General features: G+C 47.5%; 1 protein-coding gene across 2 annotated transcripts in view; it reads left to right on the forward strand.

Moving 5' to 3' along the window:
• LOC125632767 (scavenger receptor cysteine-rich type 1 protein M130) overlaps window positions 1–18,713 on the forward strand; it is a 76,268-nt gene that overhangs the window by 11,778 nt on the left and 45,777 nt on the right. For both annotated transcript variants that reach the window (XM_075120102.1, XM_075120104.1), the window contains exons 2-3: window positions 15,561–15,875; window positions 17,603–17,917. In XM_075120102.1, coding sequence (XP_074976203.1) covers window positions 15,561–15,875; window positions 17,603–17,917 — 630 coding nt within the window. The remainder of the gene's footprint in view (window positions 1–15,560; window positions 15,876–17,602; window positions 17,918–18,713) is intronic.

The raw sequence follows: 18,713 nt of genomic DNA on the forward strand, positions 1-18,713 counted from the left end.
AAGTTTTTTGCTCAGATAGAGGATTGGGTGTTCTGTCCCTTGGAAATTCTGGGACAGTACAGCCCCCAAACCTACATTGGATGCGTCTGTGTGCAGGATAAATGGTAAGTAAAAGTTGATGCATTAGACCACTGGCTGCTGCCCCAAAATGTCTTTTATACTTTGAAACACCACCTGGAATTCCTGTATGCATAGTACCATATTCGGTGCCAACATCTTGGTCAGGTCTGTCAGTGGTTCTGCTACTGTTGCAAAATGGGGGATAAACCAACGGTAATAACTGGCCAGGCCTAAAAAGGCCCAAACCTGTTTTTTGTTTTGTTTTTTGAATTGGAGTTTGTTCTAGAGCTTTGGTTTTATCTTGTAGGGGCTGTATCTTCCCATTCCCTACCAGATACCCAAGGTATTTTGATTTCCTGCATACCAAAGTTACATTTCTTTGGCTTTGCTGTGAGCCCAGCCTCTCTCAGTGACTGCAGAATGGATGCTACCTGCATTAGATATGACCACCAATCTTCACTGAAGATCACTACATCATCTAAATAGGAAGCTGCAAATTGCCCATGGTGATGCAGTACCTGATCCATCAGGTGTTGGAAGGTGGCTGGCATCCCATGTAATCTAAAGGGCATAGCTATAAAATGGAACAGCCCTAGGGGTATGGCAAGTGTAGATCCCCTCCCCTCCCCCCCCCGGAATCTTTTGTAAGGGGTATTTGCCAATACCCCTTGGTTAATTCCAATGTTATGTACCTTGCCTGTCCAAGCTGATCAACTGGGGGCATGGGATAAGCATTGAACTGTAGGGCTGCATTTAGGGCCCTGAAATTGGGTGGTGCCATCAGATTTGGGCACCAGGACCATTGGGCTGCACCAAGGGCTTTGGGATTCCTCAATGACCCCCAACTCCAGCATTGCCTGAACCTCTTGTTCTAGAGCCTCACGGAGCTTTTCAGGAACTTGGTAGGTATTGTGTTCAGGCTTGGCAGTCAGATTTGCATGGATTTGATGGGCAGTAGATGATTCCAACCTGGCTGAGAGGAGAAGAGATCATCAAATTATCCCAGAAGATTCTTGTCCTGCCATTGCAGATGTGGAGGGAGGCATTCTGCTATGGGTACATCTGCAGCACCTGCTGGGGATTGCACCACTGGTCTCAAATCATCCGGCAGGTCCTGGAGGTCTATAAATAGGCCCTTCTGTGCTTTCCATGCTTTTAACAAGGTTACATGGAAAATTTGTTTTTCCCTCCTCTTATGTGGGCAACAGATTTCACAGTCCACATCCCCTATTTGTTTTATGACCTCATAGGGCCCTTGCCATTTGGCTAAGAGCTTACTCTCGGAGCTGGTAACAATAGTAAGACACAGTCACTGGGTTGGTAGACTTTCTCCTGGGCTCCTTTATTATAATGGTGAGCCTAGGTTTGTTGGGCCCACTCCAGATTCTCTCTAGCAAACCTGGCCACCTGATCTAGTCATTCACGCATTTGTAACATACCGAATTACAATTTGGGCTTGGGTAGGTTGCTCTTTCCATCAAGGCTGGCTCCAGACACCAGCGAACCGAGCTGGTTAGTAGTTGGGAGAGCGGGGTCAGTAGTGGAAGCAGATGCTTTTGTGTCCACAAGAATTGTGCATGGCCAGCCCCTTATTCATGCTTGTAAGTCTGGCCTCAAGGGATCTATATCTGCATTAGCAGTACAGACGAGCAAGGGTGCAGGGGGTGCGCTGGATTTTAGTGGGTCATGGAATTTAAAAGCCTGGCCATTTCCTTTTTGCTTAGGTGTGAGTAAGGGTTGGCAGCTGGTTGATATACCAGTTGGGGCCGGTTGCCCAGGGCTACTCGGCTTGGGCATCTAGCTTGGGCATGATTTCCCCACATACAAAACACTGTGAGGTGTATGAGGGGGTGGGGACGGGACCAGGACCAGATTGGCAAGGGCAGTGAGGTGTTGCAGGGGGATTCAACTGGCCATGATGCGGTCCCTGACTAGGCTTTTGGGCCTTGCGCCTGCAGTTTTTTTGGGTATGCCCGAGACACCCACAATTATAGCAGGCTACATTACTGTTTGCTGTTACCACAGAAACGCGAGTAGCCTTGCTCTTTATTTATTTTTTTTTAGCTTATTTGGCTTTGCATTTGGAGGCCCACATATAGATGGATTAGAGCCTGGTTCACTCCCCAATTAAGGGCTGTTTACAGGTGGGAGTTAAAACCTTCCTTTAACATTTTTAGAAATGCCTGATCAGTTTTCTTTGAGTCTGCAATACCTGCATTGCTGGAATACATCTCCCATTTTCTCTCACAATACTGAGAAGCAGGCTGGTCCTTGCCTTATCCCCAGTTACCAGCTCCATTCCCCAAGGCTTCTTGGATGGCTTCCTTAAACTCAGTGGAGGCACAGGTCATATCATTTTCAGATTCAAATTTTACAGAGGCCCAAACGCTGTTTCGGTGCCCTTCTGTAGGGATCTTGGCCCATGATAGGTTGGGGCATTTAGCTTTTGTTAAGATATAAAGATCCCTGGGATATAACGTATAGGTGATAACCATTTGGCTTATTCTTTTTCAGAATATCAAATTTGGGTCTTTGGGCTTTATATCAGGGAGATCTTTCAGTAAGCCCCTTATTTCCTTTGTGCTGAGAGGAGTGTACTTGTGAGTATTATGGGCCACTCTGTTTTCACCTGTCCCTGACCACCAAGTGGTCACTTGGAGAGGGGCCAAGGGAGCACTGGCACTTAATTCTGGGTTAAAGGGCAGGAGGAGGAGGAAGAGGGGGCCAATTATCTCGATCTTCACCTGTGTGTGCCAGGTTCCAATTTTGAATTTGTTTTTTAAGGTGTTTCCAATTAGTTTCATTTTGTTTTTTATTAATATTGCTGCCTAAACCAAAGTCGGTGAAATTACCCTTTTATTGTTTGCTAGCAACAATGTGCCACGCAGAGGAGTTGTTTACTTTTAGTTTTGCTTTTAGAGCTTTGTTTTCTGCTTCAAGCTTGCTCATCTTACAGTTGCAATTTGCCTTTTGATTTAGCTCTGATGGTAAGAGCCTTTTGGAGTATTTCTAACTTTTGTAATTTCCATTTATATTTACAATACATTATTACAGTCCTCTTCTTTAATTTTTTTTCTCTGACCAGACTATTGACACACTATCTATCATACTCATACCCTCATTCCATCCATTTTTTGCCATTGTCTTTTGAACCGTCTCATGTTTCCCCTTTTATAAAATCAATGAGTCTCCTTCCTGTAGAGGGTATCATTGGTTCACCCTGGGGCACGCCAACGAGTCCCCCTCCCTTAGACGGAATTGTTGACACCACCCTATACCGGAAACCTACTGACCACTATACTTACCTACATGCCTCCAGCTTTCATCCAGATCACACCACAAGATCCATTGTCTACTCCAAGCTCTACGATACAATCGCATTTGCTCCAACCCCTCAGACAGAGACAAACACCTACAAGATCTCTATCAAGCGTTCTTAAAACTACAATACCCACCTGCTGAAGCGAAGAAACAGATTGACAGAGCCAGAAGAGTTCCCAAAAGTCACCTACTACAGGACAGGCCTAACAAAGAAAATAACAGAATGCCACTAGCCGTCACCTTCAGCCCCCAACTAAAACCTCTCCAACACATTATCAAGGATCTACAACCTATCCTGAAGGACGACCCATCACTCTCTCAGATCTTGGGAGACAGGCCAGTCCTTGCTTACAGACAGCCCCCCAACCTGAAGCAAATACTCACCAGCAACCACACACCACATAACAAAAACACTAACTCAGGAACCTATCCTTGCAACAAAGCCCATTGCCAACTGTGTCCACATATCTATTCAGGGGACACCATCATAGGGCCTAATCAAATCAGCCACACTGTCAGAGGCTTGTTCACCTGCACATCCACCAATGTGATATATGCCATCATGTGCCAGCAATGCCCCTCTGCCATGTACATTGGCCAAACCGGACAGTCTCTATGTAAAAGAATAAATGGACACAAATCAGACGTCAAGAATTGTAACATTCAAAAACCAGTCGGAGAACACTTCAATCTGTTTGGTCACTCGATTACAGACCTAAAAGTGGCAATTCTTCAACAAAAAAACTTCAAAAACAGACTCCAACGAGAGACTGCTGAATTGGAATTAATTTGCAAACTGGATACAATTAACTTAGGCTTGAAAAGAGACTGGGAGTGGATGGGTCATTACACAAAGTTAAAACTATTTCCCCTTGTTTATTTCCCGTCCTACTGTTCTTGTCAACTGCTGGAAATGGCCCACCTTGATTATCACTACAAAAGGTCCCCGCCCCCCCTGCCCCCCCCCAAGCTCTCCTGCTGATAACAGCTCACCTTTCCTGGTCACTCTCGTTACAGTGTGTATGGTAACACCCATTGTTTCATGTTTTCTGTGTCTATAAAATCTCCCCACTATATTTTCAACTGTTTGCATCCGAAGAAGTGAGCTGTAGCTCACGAAAGCTTATGCTCAAATAAATTGGTTAGTCTCTAAGGTGCCACAAGTACCCCTTTTCTTTTTGCGAATACAGACTAACACGACTGCTACTCTGAAACCTGTTACTTTGTTCTCTCCATTATTACTTGGAACCACTTAAATCCTACTTTTTATATCTAATAAAATCACTTTTGCTTATTAATTAACCCAGAGTAAGTAAGTAATACCTGGGGGAGCAAACAGCTGTACATCTCTCTCTCTCTGTGTTATAGAGGGTGGACAATTTATGAGTTTACCCTGTATAAGCTTTATACAGAGTAAAACAGATTCAATTGGGGTTTCGATCCCATTGGGAGCTGGGTGTCTGGGTGCTGGAGACCGGAGCACTCCTTAAGCTGTTTTCAGTTAAGTCTGCAGCTCTGGGGCATGTGGTTCAGACCCTGGGTCTGTGCTGGAGCAGACTGATATGTCTGGCTTGACAAAGCAGGGCTCTGGAGGCCCTAATTGGCAGAGAAAACGGGCTCAGAGGTAGTCTCAGCACATCAGGTGACAGTCCCAAGGGGGTTTATGTGACTGAACCCGTCACACCTGCCTTGAACCCTTTGGTGGAACCTGCTGACAGTCTCGACAGGACACACAGAAATTAGTGGCATCCTTATAGATCTCTGGCCAGAAGAACTGAGCCAATAAGTGGGCTAATGTTTTTTCCCCAACCAAGATGGACAACTGACAGTATTGAATGAGCCAGCCACAAGACCTCCCTCCTGAGGTCACTAGGAGTTACTAGTAGGCTTCCCTTGTTTTCAGGTCAAGGTCAACTTGATAGAGCATATCATTCTTTAGTTCAAAATGGGGAAATTGGGCAGCTTGGGCCTCCTGGATAACCGTCCTGTCAACCACCGCTATCCAGGTGTATGATTCTCTCAAAGTGTCATCTTCCTTTTGCCCACGTATAAAGTCATAGGTCTGCGTTAAATGGGCTAAGTCTATGTGGGGAGAGGATCTCCTGATCAGAAGGCGCTTCTCCCCCTTTGCACTGGGCGTCATCCATCTGGTGAGACAGTTCCCCTGGTCCCATCTCCCCAGCCAGATGGGCCTGTAACTAGGCACTCCCTTCTTCTGGGTGTTGTCTTCAGGATTTCCTAATCCTCTGGGTTTGTGTAGACCTCTCCAAAAGGTCAGATTTCAGTACTGGAAATATCTCATCCAGTTTTTGGGGTATTGGTTCAGACGGAGCAGGAGGTCCGGATCGGGGGAGGAGCAAAGGGGGGAACTGTTGTCAGTCTCTCAGAATTATAACCTTTCAAGGAAGGCATTTTGTTATGCCAGCCTGATTTTTGCTTCATGATCGCCCAAATTCAATTGTATCCAAACCATGGGATAGGAGTGGACATCCCCATGTCATGACATGTCACCTTCAGGGAGCAGCCATATTGGAGGGTGCTAAAGTCAAACAGGGACTCTTGAACCAGGGTTTGGGAGCACCCTGAGTCCACCATCCAGAGCATAGTGCATCCCCACATGTTAACTTGGCCCACATAGGCCTTATGCCACTGGTGCAGCCTGGGCACAGAGCTGCTACATGTTTCAGTGACCCCACAGTCTAAGAAATCACATTCCATGACAGGACAAGATTGGCTAAAGTGTCCTGGCCTCCCACAGCAAAAGCATACCAGCAGGCCATTAATAGGGTCTGGCTGACCCCTTCTCTTTGGGGCTTCTGGGGTGCAGCTCTGGGATGGGAGTGGGGCAGGCACCCATTGTGACCGGTGCTCTGGGGCTGGATCCAGAGGCACTTCCCTCCTGGTTGGTTCAGGTCTCTTGGGTGCCCCCTTTGGCAACCAGGCAGAGTTCCCTGGACTCCGGGCCTGCCAGTTGTCAGATCTCAGCGGGGTATATTTGAAAGGCCTGGCAGCTAACAAATACTCCTTTTGTAATCTGTTCCACAGTGGCAAGCGAGTCAGAGCTATGCTGTCAAGCCCATGTTGGAATTGACATTGGCAATATGTCTAGGTACTGCTCTAAGACTATCACGTCTATGATGGCCGCAGTTGTGTGGACCTCAGGGCGTAGCCATCGGGTGGCCCAGTCTTTAAGGCATTGGCTATAGCCCAGGGGTGAGCCCCTGAGGCAAAAAACTCTGAGCAGAACCTGCACTGGTAGGTTTCTGGGGATACTCCCAGGCAGTCGAATATGGCAGCCTTCACTGTCCGATAATCTCTCACTCATTCGTCATATGAATGGGGATATGGGGAAAGCGGTGGACACGATATATCTTGACTTTAGCAAAGCTTTTGATATGATCTCCCACAGTATTCTTGCCAGCAAGTTAAAGAAGTATGGATTGGATGAATGGACTATAAGGTGGATAGAAAGCTGGCTAGATTGTCAGGCTCAACTTGTACTGATCAACGGCTCGATGTCTGGTTGGCAGCCGGTATCAAGAGGAGTGCCCCAGGGGTCGGTCCTGGGGCCGGTTTTGTTCAACATCTTCATTAATGATCTGGATGATGGGTTGGATTGCACCCTCAGCAAGTTCGTGGATGACACTAAGCTGTGGGGAGAGGTAGATATGCTGGAGGGTAGGGATAGAGTCCAGAGTGACCTAGAGAAATTGGAGGATTGGGCCAAAAGAAATCTGATGAGGTTCAATGAGACAAATGCAGAGTCCTGCACTTAGGAAGGAAGAATCCCATGCACTGCTACAGGCTGGGGACCGACTGGCAAAGCGGCAGTTCTGCAGAAAAGGACCTGGGGATTACAGTGGACAAGATGCTGGATATGAGTCAGCCGTGTGCCCTTGTTGCCAAGAAGGCTAACAGCATATTGGGCTGCATTAGTAGGAGCATTGCCAGGAGATCAAGGGACGTGATTATTCCCCTCTATTAGGCACTGGTGAGGCCACATCTGGAGTATTGCATCCAGTTTTGGGCCCCCCCACTACAGAAAGGATGTGGAAAAATTGGAGGGAGTCCAGTGGAGGGCAATGAAAATGATTAGGGGCTGGGACACATGATTTATGAGGAGAGGCTGAGAGAACTGGGCTTATTTAGTCTACAGGAGAGAAGAGCGAGGGGGGAGGGGGGGATTTGATAGCAGCCTTCAACTACTTGAAGGGGAGTTCCAAAGAGGATGGAGCTTGGCTGTTCTCAGTGATGGCAAATGGCAGAACAAGAAGCAACGGTCTCAAGTTGCAGTGGGGGAGATCTAGGTTGGATATTAGGAAAAACTATGTCACTATGAGGGTGGTGAAGCACTGGAATGCGTTACCTAGGGAGGTGGTGGAATCTTCTTCCTTAGAGGTTTTTAAGGCCCAGCTTGACAAAGCCCTGGCTGGAATGATTTAGTTGGTGTTGGTCCTGCTTTGAGCAGGGGGTTGGACTAGATGACCTCCTGAGGTCCCTTCCAACCCTGATCTTTTATGATTCTGTGATCATCCAGGGCCTGGTAAGCCACCTGAGCTTCCCAGACAGGAACAGAGCCAGGTGAGTGGCGTAGGTCTCTTTATCCCAAGCTGTGGTTGTGGCTACCCGCTCAAAGGTGACTAAATAGGCCTCCGGATCATCATGTGGGCTCAGCTTGGCCAGCGGTATACCCAGCCCAGAGTTCAACTGATTTTGAGGAGGCTGAGCTAGTTAGTCGCTGCGACAATGCCTCCGGGAATTGCTGCTCCTGCTGCTGCCAGTGCTGCTGGAGCTGAAGCCTCTCCAGTAGTACAGCCTGCTTTTATTGAGCAGCCTGCTGCACCGCATGTTGTGCTTCAGCTAAGACCCTCTCGGTTTCAGTAGAGCTGTGCTGCTGCTGGGCCAGCAGCCTTACCAACTTTTCCATTGGCCCCTTGTTTCAGGGGTTGGTCACCGAATCCCCACTTCTGGTACCAGTGTAATGGGGCACACTCACCTCTCGTGAGTGCCCCCTTGGCTGAGTGCGTGTGCCTGCACTCTCTCTTTGAGTTTGTCCCTGCTCCAGGATAGAGCAGTGGCCCCAAGGCTACCACCTTCATGACAATGTCTTTGTCCACTTGGGCTTTCTGGCTACAGCCCTCCAGCTGCGCCACTATAGTTCAGTTCCCACTCTGGGATGCCTCAGTGTCCAGGCCACTTCCTCCCTGTGGCTAATGGAGGATGGGTTCAGAACCTGGTCTCACTCACTACTCTGGATCCCAGCCCAGGGACCCTGCTGATAGCAGCCATCTGCTGTGTCATTTAACTGTGCCACACAGCTTCTCTAATTCCCTGGGCCACTTCCCCACAACTATGCGCTGTCTTCACCATTACCTCAGGTTCTTGTCCTAATGGAGTCTCATCAACCAGCTCAGGGCTCCTTCTTGCTCTCCCCAGTTTCTGGAAGCCCTGCCCTGTCTGGAGTTCTCACAAGAGTGATATAGTGGTGGGAGTCTGCTATAGACCACCGGACCAGGGGGATGAGGTGGACGAGGCTTTCTTCTGGCAACTTGCAGAAGCTACTAGATCGCACGCCCTGGTTCTCATGGGCGACTTTAATCATCCTGATATCTGCTGGGAGAGCACTACAGCGGTGCACAGACAATCCAGGAAGTTTTTGGAAAATGTAGGGGACAATTTCCTGGTGCAAGTGCTGGAGGAGCCAACTAGGGGGAGAGCTTTTCTTGACCTGCTGCTCACAAATCAGGAAGAATTAGTAGGGGAAGCAAAAGTGGATGGGAACCTGGGAGGCAGTGACCATGAGTTGGTTGAGTTCAGGATCCTGACACAGGGAAGAAAGGTAAGCAGCAGAATACAGACCCTGGACTTCAGGAAAGCAGACTTCGACTCCCTCAGGGAACAGATGGCCAGGATCCCCTGGGGGAATAACATGAGGGGGAAAGGAGTCCAGGAGAGCTGGCTGTATTTCAAAGAATCCCTATTGAGGTTACAGGGACAAACCATCCCGATGTGTCGAAAGAATAGTAAATATGGCAGGCGACCAGCTTGGCTTAACAGTGACATCCTTGCAGATCTTAAACATAAAAAAGAAGCTTACAAGAAGTGGAAGATTGGACAAATGACCAGAGAAGAGTATAAAAATGTTGCTCGGGCATGTAGGAATGAAATCAGGAGGGCCAAATCTCACCTGGAGCTGCAGCTAGCAAGAGATGTTAAGAGTAACAAGAAGGGTTTCTTCAGGTATGTTGGCAACAAGAAGAAAGTCAAGGAAAGGGTGGGCCCCTTACTGAATGAGGGAGGCAACCTAGTGACAGAGGATGTGGAAAAAGCTAATGTACTCAATGCTTTTTTTGCCTCTGTCTTCACGAACAAGGTCAGCTCCCAGACTGCTGCGCTGGGCAACACAGTATGGGGAGTAGGTGGCCAGCCCTCTGTGGAGAAAGGAGTGGTTCGGGACTATTTAGAAAAGCTGGACGTGCACAAGTCCATGGGGCCGGATGAGTTGCATCCGAGAGTGCTAAAGGAGTTGGCGGATGTGATTGCAGAGCCATTGGCCAATATCTTTGAAAACTCATGGCGATCGGGGGAAGTCCCGGATGACTGGAAAAAGGCTAATGTAGTGCCCATCTTTAAAAAAGGGAAGAAGGAGGATCTGGGGAACTACAGGCCAGTCAGCCTCACCTCAAAATCCCCGGAAAAATCATGGAGCAGGTCCTCAGGGAATCAATCCTGAAGCACTTACACAAGAGGAAAGTGATCAGGAACAGTCAGCGTGGATTCACCAAGGGAAGGTCATGCCTGACTAATCTAATCGCCTTCTATGATGAGATTACTGGTTCTGTGGATGAAGGGAAAGCAGTGGATGCATTGTTTCTTGACTTTAGCAAAGCTTTTGACATGGTCTCCCACAGTATTCTTGTCAGCAAGTTAAAGAAGCATGGGATGGATGAATGGACCATAAGGTGGATAGAAAGCTCAACGGGTAGTGATCAATGGCTCCATGTCTAGTTGGCAGCCGGTATCAAGTGGAGTGCCCCACAGATCGGTCCTGCGGCCGGTTTTGTTCAATATCTTCATTAATGATCTGGAGGATTGCCTGGATTGCACCATCAGCAGGTTTGCAGATGATACTAAACTAGGAGGAGTGGTAGATACGGTGGCAGATAGGGATAGGATACAGAGGGCCCTAGACAAATTAGAGGATTGGAACAAAAGAAATCTGATGAGGTTCAACAAGGACAAGTGCAGAGTCCTGCACTTAGGACGGAAGAATCCAATGCACCGCTACAGACTGGGGACTGAATGGCTAGGCAGCAGTTCTGCGGAAAAGGACCTAGGGGTTACAGTGGACAAGAAGCTGGGTATGAGTCAACAGTGTGCCCTTGTTGCCAAGAAGGCCAATGGCATTTTGGGATGTATAAGCAGGGGCATAGCCAGCAAATCGAGGGACGTGATCGTTCCCCTCTATTCGACACTGGTGAGGCCTCATCTGGAGTCCAGTTTTGGGCCCCACACTACAAGAAGGATGTGGATAAATTGGAGAGAGTCCAGTGAAGGGCAACAAAAATGATTAGGGGTCTGGAACACATGAGTTATGAGGAGAGGCTGAGGGAACCTGGATTGTTTAGTCTGCGGAAGAGAAGAATGAGGGGGGATTTGATAGCTGCTTTCAACTACCTGAGAGGTGGTTCCAAAGAGGATGGTTCTAGACTATTCTCAGTGGTAGAAGATGACAGGACAAGGAGTAATGGTCTCAAGTTGCAGTGGGGGAGGTTTAGGTTGGATATTAGGAAAAACTTTTTCACTAGGAGGGTGGTGAAACACTGGAATGCGTTACCTAGGGAGGTGGTAGAATCTTCTTCCTTCGAAGTTTTTAAGGTCAGGCTTGACAAAGCTCTGGCTGGGATGATTTAGTTGGGGATTGGTCTTGCTTTGAGCAGGGGGTTCGACTAGATGACCTCCTGAGGTCCCTTCCAACCCTGATATTCTATGAGCTTCATCAGCCAGCCACACACCATCCACATTTCTGCAGCACCTGCAAGGAACTGAACTCCTTCTGGCCCTGCAGCTCTTCTTATACTAGGCTGCTGGCCCTGATTAGCTGCTTCCCACACAGCCATTCTAGGCAGCTTGGAGGACCCTCTTCACTTTCCTTTTTTGGGTGGGGTGTGGCAGGGCCAGGAGGCCTCCAGCAGGGGGCCTCAGAGGGTCTGGTATACCTCATCACAGTGAGGATTACTATTGGTATCACTACCCCACATGAAGGACTGTGTTTAAACCCCATTGAAGGCATCACTGAGGAAAACTAAACAAATACAACTAATGCTAATCTAACAATAAGGATACTAATAACTATATGCAACAAAAGAAAACTAAACTGATTGAGAGGTTGTGAGGTTAAGACCACACACAGCTCCAACTCCAGCCTCGGCAGTAAAGAGGAACTGAGGGTTGGTTGAGGTGGCAGTGTTACCTCCAGGGCCGGATTTACACCTTATGCACCCATAGGCACAGCATCTTCAGTACTCCCCTCCTCCGCCTACAGCTGACCTCCAGGCTTTCTGTAAAAAATTAAACTTTTAACTCACTTTTAAGTTTTAAGCGCCCCTAGAATGCCGGACCCCCTAGGCATGTGCCTACTGTGACTAATTGGAAATCCGTCCATCATCACCTCATGTAGTTGGGGAGGGGCAATGGCCACAAGATGCAAGTGTTGCCCCTTGACAGGTATTGCTAAGCAAATTTTTCTTGCTCTGGAGTGGTGGGTGCGTGCGCGTGCACACACACACACACCCCTGAGTGGCATGCACAGCTGCCTCTACTGGAAGAAGAATCTGCATTTATACTTTATAACAAGCAGATGAAATGCAGATGGTGGAAGAGCCCCTGTGACTGAGGACCTGGGGTCAGTCAGTAATTTACATGTTAAGATAAGGTAAAATTGAGCAGAAGGATTTAACACGAGCTAAATCCATGCTACTTCTGTGATTTAGCTAATACAGAAACTGGATACATCCCGCATGAGGGTGCAGCTCTTGAGTAGTGCTGGAATGCTCCAGAATGCCTTTCTGGTATTTGGTTTAGGAGCCAGAACAGTGTCCCAATACTTGTCATAACTGTAAAGCTAAAAATATTTGAATTTTTTAAGAGACCTTTTCCAAAAATCCTACATCAACCCCCTACTAATTCTAGCATTCTGGCACTTATTTTTTTTAGGACTCAAGCACAGTGAGGGTAGGATCTAACACGTAGTCAAGAGGGGAGGACATGCAAATTGAGCTGACTGCATGGGCGGCAGATATAATAGGCCAGGGGAGGCTTGCTGCTGGTGCTGGACACCTGGGTGTGGGTTTTGGGAGAAGTTTTTTGTTTGTTGTGGCCCATGCAGATTCCAGGGCATCTGAGGAGGCGGTATGTGCTATTCTGCTTCCTGGGTACATCAGTAATCTCTCTGGACTCCAGAGAGATTACTGATGAACCCAAGAAGCTGAGTAGCAGATACCGCCTCCTCAGCCGTGCTGGTACCTGCATGGGGCATATCAAAATCCCAGGTTCTTCTTTGGGGGGAGATGCTGTCATGTTTTTGAGGATTTTCCTAGGTGGCTTGTGGTCTGGGGAGGAGAAGGAAGGGGAGGGAAGGTTGCAGTGCGGCTAGGGTTGCCAACTTTCTAGTCACACAAAACCGAACATCCTAGCCCCGTTCTTCCCCTGTTCTTCTGTGACCCTCTGTATCTCGGCAGAACACCCTGCATCCCCTTGTTCATCCTTATAATATAATTGTGTGGTATCCAATGCAAAGTTTGTCATGTCAGGTGTCTTCGGAAGGCTGATGATGCACTGAGCATTGTTGTTATAGCAATGTTATAGCTTGTAGTTTTATGTATAAAGTTACGAGGCTGAAAATGTGTCCTTGTAGCTTAAAACAATCCCAGGCAAAACTCTCCAGGAACAGAGGGGCAGTTCACACCTCATCAGGGCATGTATAGGACAAACCCAGTGAGGAACAAAGGACACTGGCCTAGGCAGCAAGAAGTGATATGTTGGACTCCTGAGTGAGTCACCCCCTTCCCTTGGTCAGTTTGGGACTATGATGAGGTAATGCTCACCTGAACCTGAAGGTGGGGGGGACAACGCCAAGAGGGAAGAAAGAACATGATAAAAGGGAGAGACATTTGCCATGCTCTTCGTCTCTCTTCCACCTCCATCTACAGACATCACCACCAACTGACTGAAGCTCTGATCAAAGAGCCTGGCTGAAGGCCAACCAGCAGCCTGTGGTGAGAAGCATTTAAGTTTGTAAGGGCACTGAACATGTTGAGATCATCTTAGAATGTTGTCAAGGTTCCTCCCCCACTCTGAACTCTAGGGTACAGATGTGGGGACCTGCATGAAAAACCTCCTAAGCTTATCTTTACCAGCTTAGGTCAAAACTTCCCCAAGGTACAAAATATTACACCCGTTGTCCTTGGACTGGCCGCTACCACCACCAAACTAATACTGGTTACTGGGGAAGAGCTGTTTGGACGCGTCCTTCCCCCCAAAATACTTCCCAAAACCTTGCACCCTACTTCCTGGACAAGGTTTGGTAAAAAGCCTCACCAATTTGCCTAGGTGACTACAGACCCAGACCCTTGGATCTTAAGAACAATGAACAATCCTCCCAACACTTGCACCCCCCCTTTCCTGGGAAATGTTGGATAAAAAGCCTCACCAATTTGCATAGGTGACCACAGACCCAAACCCTTGGATCTGAGAACAATGAAAAAGCATTCAGTTTTTTACAAGAAGACTTTTAATAAAAAATAGAAGTAAATAGAAATAAAGAAATCCCCCCTGTAAAATCAGGATGGTAGATATCTTACAGGGTAATTAGATTCAAAAACATAGAGAACCCCTCTAGGCAAAACCTTAAGTTACAAAAAAGATACACAGACAGAAATAGTTATTCTATTCAGCACAATTCTTTTCTCAGCCATTTAAAGAAATCATAATCTAACACATACCTAGCTAGATTACTTACTAAAAGTTCTAAGACTCCATTCCTGTTCTGTCCCTGGCAAGAGCAGCATACAGACAGACACAGACCCTTTGTTTCTCTCCCTCCTCCCAGCTTTTGAAAGTATCTTGTCTCCTCATTGGTCATTTTGGTCAGGTGCCAGCGAGGTTACCTTTAGCTTCTTAACCCTTTACAGGTGAGAGGAGCTTTCCCCTGGCCAGGAGGGATTTCAAAGGGGTTTACCCTTCCCTTTATATTTATGACAAATGTGTTTTTGCTTTTATTTCATTTGATCAAATCCGACTTGTTGTGCTTTGACTTATAATCACTTAAAATCTATCTTTTGTAGTTAATAAGTTTGTTTGTTTGTTCTACCTGAAGCAGTGCGTCTGGTTTGAAGTGTGTCGGAGGGTCCACTTGGGATAACAAGCCTGGTACATATCAATTTCTTTGTTAAATTGACAAACTCATATAAGCTTGCAATGTCTAGTGGGCATAACTGGACACTGCAAGACAGAGGTTCGTAGGGTTGTGTCTGGGCTCGGCGATATTGGCTAGTGTCATTCGGTTGCAGAATCCAAACAATGACTGGCCAAAAGTGCTCACTCACATAGCTGGGAACAGCTTACATGCCAGAGGCTGTGCATGAACAGCCCAGGAGTGGGGGTTCTCACAGAGGTGCAGAGTAAGGCTGGCTCCCAGACTCGAGGATTGGAGTGACCTAGCAGATCACCAGTCCAGATAACACCAGAGAAACTTCACAACTGCCCCCTGCTCACTACATTACCCCTCCCTCAGTGGCTCTCTCTCCCCCACCCTCACTCACTTTCACTGGGCTGGGGGTGCAGGCTCTCCGGTGGGGTCAGGGATGAGAGATTTGGGGTGCAGGAGGGGGCTCCAGGCTGGGGGGTGGGGCCAAGGAATTTGAAGTATGGGAGGGGGCTGCGGGTTGAGGCAGGGGGTTGGGGTGTGGAAGGGGGTATGGGATCTGGGCTGGGGGTGCAGGCTCTGGGGTGGGGCCAGAGATGAGGGGTTCAGGGGCAGCAGGCAGAGAGGGATGAGGTCTGACTGGGGCAGCAGGGGGTAAACCCCATGTTTGATACTGTCCTGGCCAGAGGGATTATTACCAACAACAAGGGGGCTCTGTGCTGTCTGTAACTCTGCTCTTTGTCTCTCTTTGAAGGTGCTGATGAACTGAGGCTGGCGGATGGAGGCAGCCCCTGTGCCGGGAGAGTGGAGGTTAAACACAACAATCAGTGGGGGACGGTGTGTGATGATCGCTGGGACATGGAAGATGCTGAGGTGGTTTGTAAGCAGCTGGGATGTGGATCTGCTGTCAGCGCCCATGTTTGGGCTCATTTTGGACAAGGATCTGGACCAACTTGGCTGATTGTAGTTGATTGTGATGGTGACGAGTCAGCTCTCTGGGACTGCAAACATCCAGGATGGGGTATAATCACATGCTCTCATTCTGCTGATACTGGAGTGATCTGCTCAGGTAAGAACTTGGCAAATCTGCCCCCATAGAAAACTCACCATGAAAGAGAAGGGACTGAACCCATGTGTGTGATGTTCCTGATGAGTCAGAACTGGACCATGCCCTGCACTGGGGTCCATGTGGAGCTGACCAGTCTCTCCCTGAGCTCCTCTGGGCAAACTGGGGATGAGCAGGCTGCAACATCCTCTAGGCTTCCAGTATGGGGCAGGTGGAGGTCAGGTGGTCCCATTAGAAGGTCTGTGCTGGTAGGTGCCTGTGTACAGAAGCCCAGTATCTCACCAGAGTCTCAGCAGCAGGTCGTGACAGTGGCTGCTGGATCTGGGACAGGAGCCAATGGGGGTTGAGTGCTGTGGAGCTTTCCCCAGAGTTCACTGAGGCAGCAGGAGAGGAGCCATGAACCTGAACTTGGCAAGGGGGAGGCAATCAAAACAACTGCACCAACTGTTAATACATCCCAGAATGATGTTCGTTGTTTGGTTTTTTTTGCAATGGTGTTACACTGTTGACTCATATTTAGCTTATGGTCCACTATGACCCCCAGATCCTTTTCCACAGTACACCTTCCTAGGTAGTCACTTCCCATTTTGTATGTGTGCAGCTGATCTTTATTGATCTTTATTAATGACCTGGACATAGGAATAGAGAGCACACTGATCAAGTTTACAGATGACTCAAAGCTGGGGCTGGGGGTTGCCAACACTTTGGAGGACAGAGCTAAAATTCAGTGGGATATTGATAAATTGGAGAACTGTCCTATATACAACAAAATGAAACTCAACAAAGACAAATGTAAGGTGTTACACTTAGGGAAGAAAAACCAAATACGCAAATACAGAATGGGGGATAACTGGCTTGGCAGCAGCACTGCTGAGAAGGGTCTGGGAGTTGTGGTGAATCACAACCTCAACATTAGTCAGCAATGCAATGCTGTTGGAAAAAAGCAAATGCAATTTTAGGTTCCATTAACAGAGGCATAGCATGCAAGTCATGGGAGGTGATAGTACTGCTCTACTCAGCACTGGTTAGGCCTTACCTGGAGTACTGTGACCAATTTTGGTCACCAATGTACAGAAAGGATGTGGAGAAACTGGAAAGGATCCAGAGGTGAGCAACAAAGATGATCAAAGTGATGGAATGCAAGGCATATGAGCAAAGGCTGAAGGAACTGGGTATGTTTAACTTGGAAAAGAGGAGATACGGGGGGGGGGACATGATAGTGGTCTACAAATACTTGAAACGCTTCCATAAAAAAATTGAGAAAAGTTGTTCTCTTTTGCTACAGAGGACAGGACAAGAAGTAATGGATTCAAACTACAGCATAGCAGATTTAGATTAAATCTCAGGAAAAATTTTCTAACTGTAAGTACAGTAGGACAATGGAACAGACTGTCCAGGGAGGTTGTGAAAGCTCCTTCACTGGACGTTTTCAAAAGCAGGATGGATAACCATCTGTCTTGGATGGTTTAGACACAACAATTCCTGCACCTTGGCAGGGGGTTAGACTAGATGACCCTTGACGTCCCTTCTTACCATATGATTCTATGATTCAAACTCTCTCATCACTGGAGCACAGAAATTGTCAGAGTGGGTAAAGGATTCCTGCCTATTTAAAACTATCTGTTACTGGGAGAAGAAGGTGCCCTTCGTTTTGTCTCTGTGAAAGTGTATGGAGGGCTATGGGATGTCAGTGCAACCCCTGCTTACTGATGGATTTATTGACTTTCTAGGTCACATTGAGCTCCGGCTGGTTGGAGGGGGCACTGCCTGCTCAGGACGTGTTGAAGTAAAACATGGAGAAACATGGGAGACAGTCTGTGATTCACACTTAGATTTCAAAGCCGCTACAGTTATCTGTAATGAATTAGGGTGTGGACAGGCTGTAGCCACCTTGGGAACAGCTCACTTTGGAGAAGGACATGATCTGATCTGGAAGGAAGCATTCCAGTGTGTGGGGAATGAGACTGTCCTTTCAAACTGTCCCAGGATGTCCCATTCTAATGAGACATGCTCCCACGCTAATGATGTTGGCCTATTGTGCTCAGGTAAGAATTCAGATTGATGACTTTAACATACCATAAACATGGGTCCAGCAGCTGGGATACTCAGTCTCTTTTCTCCCACATCCACCTATTTCTCCTGTGAACGCACATCTCGGAATCCTTTGCATGTTTCCATGATGCTTCAGAGGATTCCAGTTTGCTAGCAAATTGAGGCTTCACTCTCTCTCCCCTCAATGGGAGCCAGAAGGGATGGCAGGAAACCACATTATCTCTCTCACATTCCTCACTCTATTTCAGGTATCCTCAATAAATGGGGGGACAAGGTGGGTGAGGTAATATCTTTTATTGGACCAACTTTTGTTGATGAGAGAGACAAGCTTTCAAGCTACATCAACTGCAGTTGGTCCAATAAAAGATATTACCTCAAGCACTTTGTCTCTCTAATAGCTGGGACCAATAAGACTACAACAAGACTGCATCCAATAAATGGGGACACTTCTATTTACTTTTCTTCCTCTATTACATCACAGTCCCAGCAATGCTCTGATTCTCCTTCATCCTTCATTAGGGGTACATGTTCTCCAATGCGCTTCCAGTGCTGAGAACTCCGTTTCCTACTCTCCCTACATTTGTAAAGGGATAGGGCATGGTCTGGTGGCTTGAGAACAGAACCAGCACCTGGGAGACATGGTTCCAGCTTTGCCATTTTGTTCATTAATCCCTGTGCCTCAGTTTCCCCATCTGTAATAATAATTACCTACCTCAGCGAATAGTTATGAAGCTTAATTCATTAATGCTTGTAAAGTGCTTTCAGGCACTTGGATACCTCATGCTACAT

Source organism: Caretta caretta, chromosome 1, assembly GCF_965140235.1.
Source record: "Caretta caretta isolate rCarCar2 chromosome 1, rCarCar1.hap1, whole genome shotgun sequence".
NCBI lineage: Eukaryota > Metazoa > Chordata > Testudines > Cheloniidae > Caretta > Caretta caretta.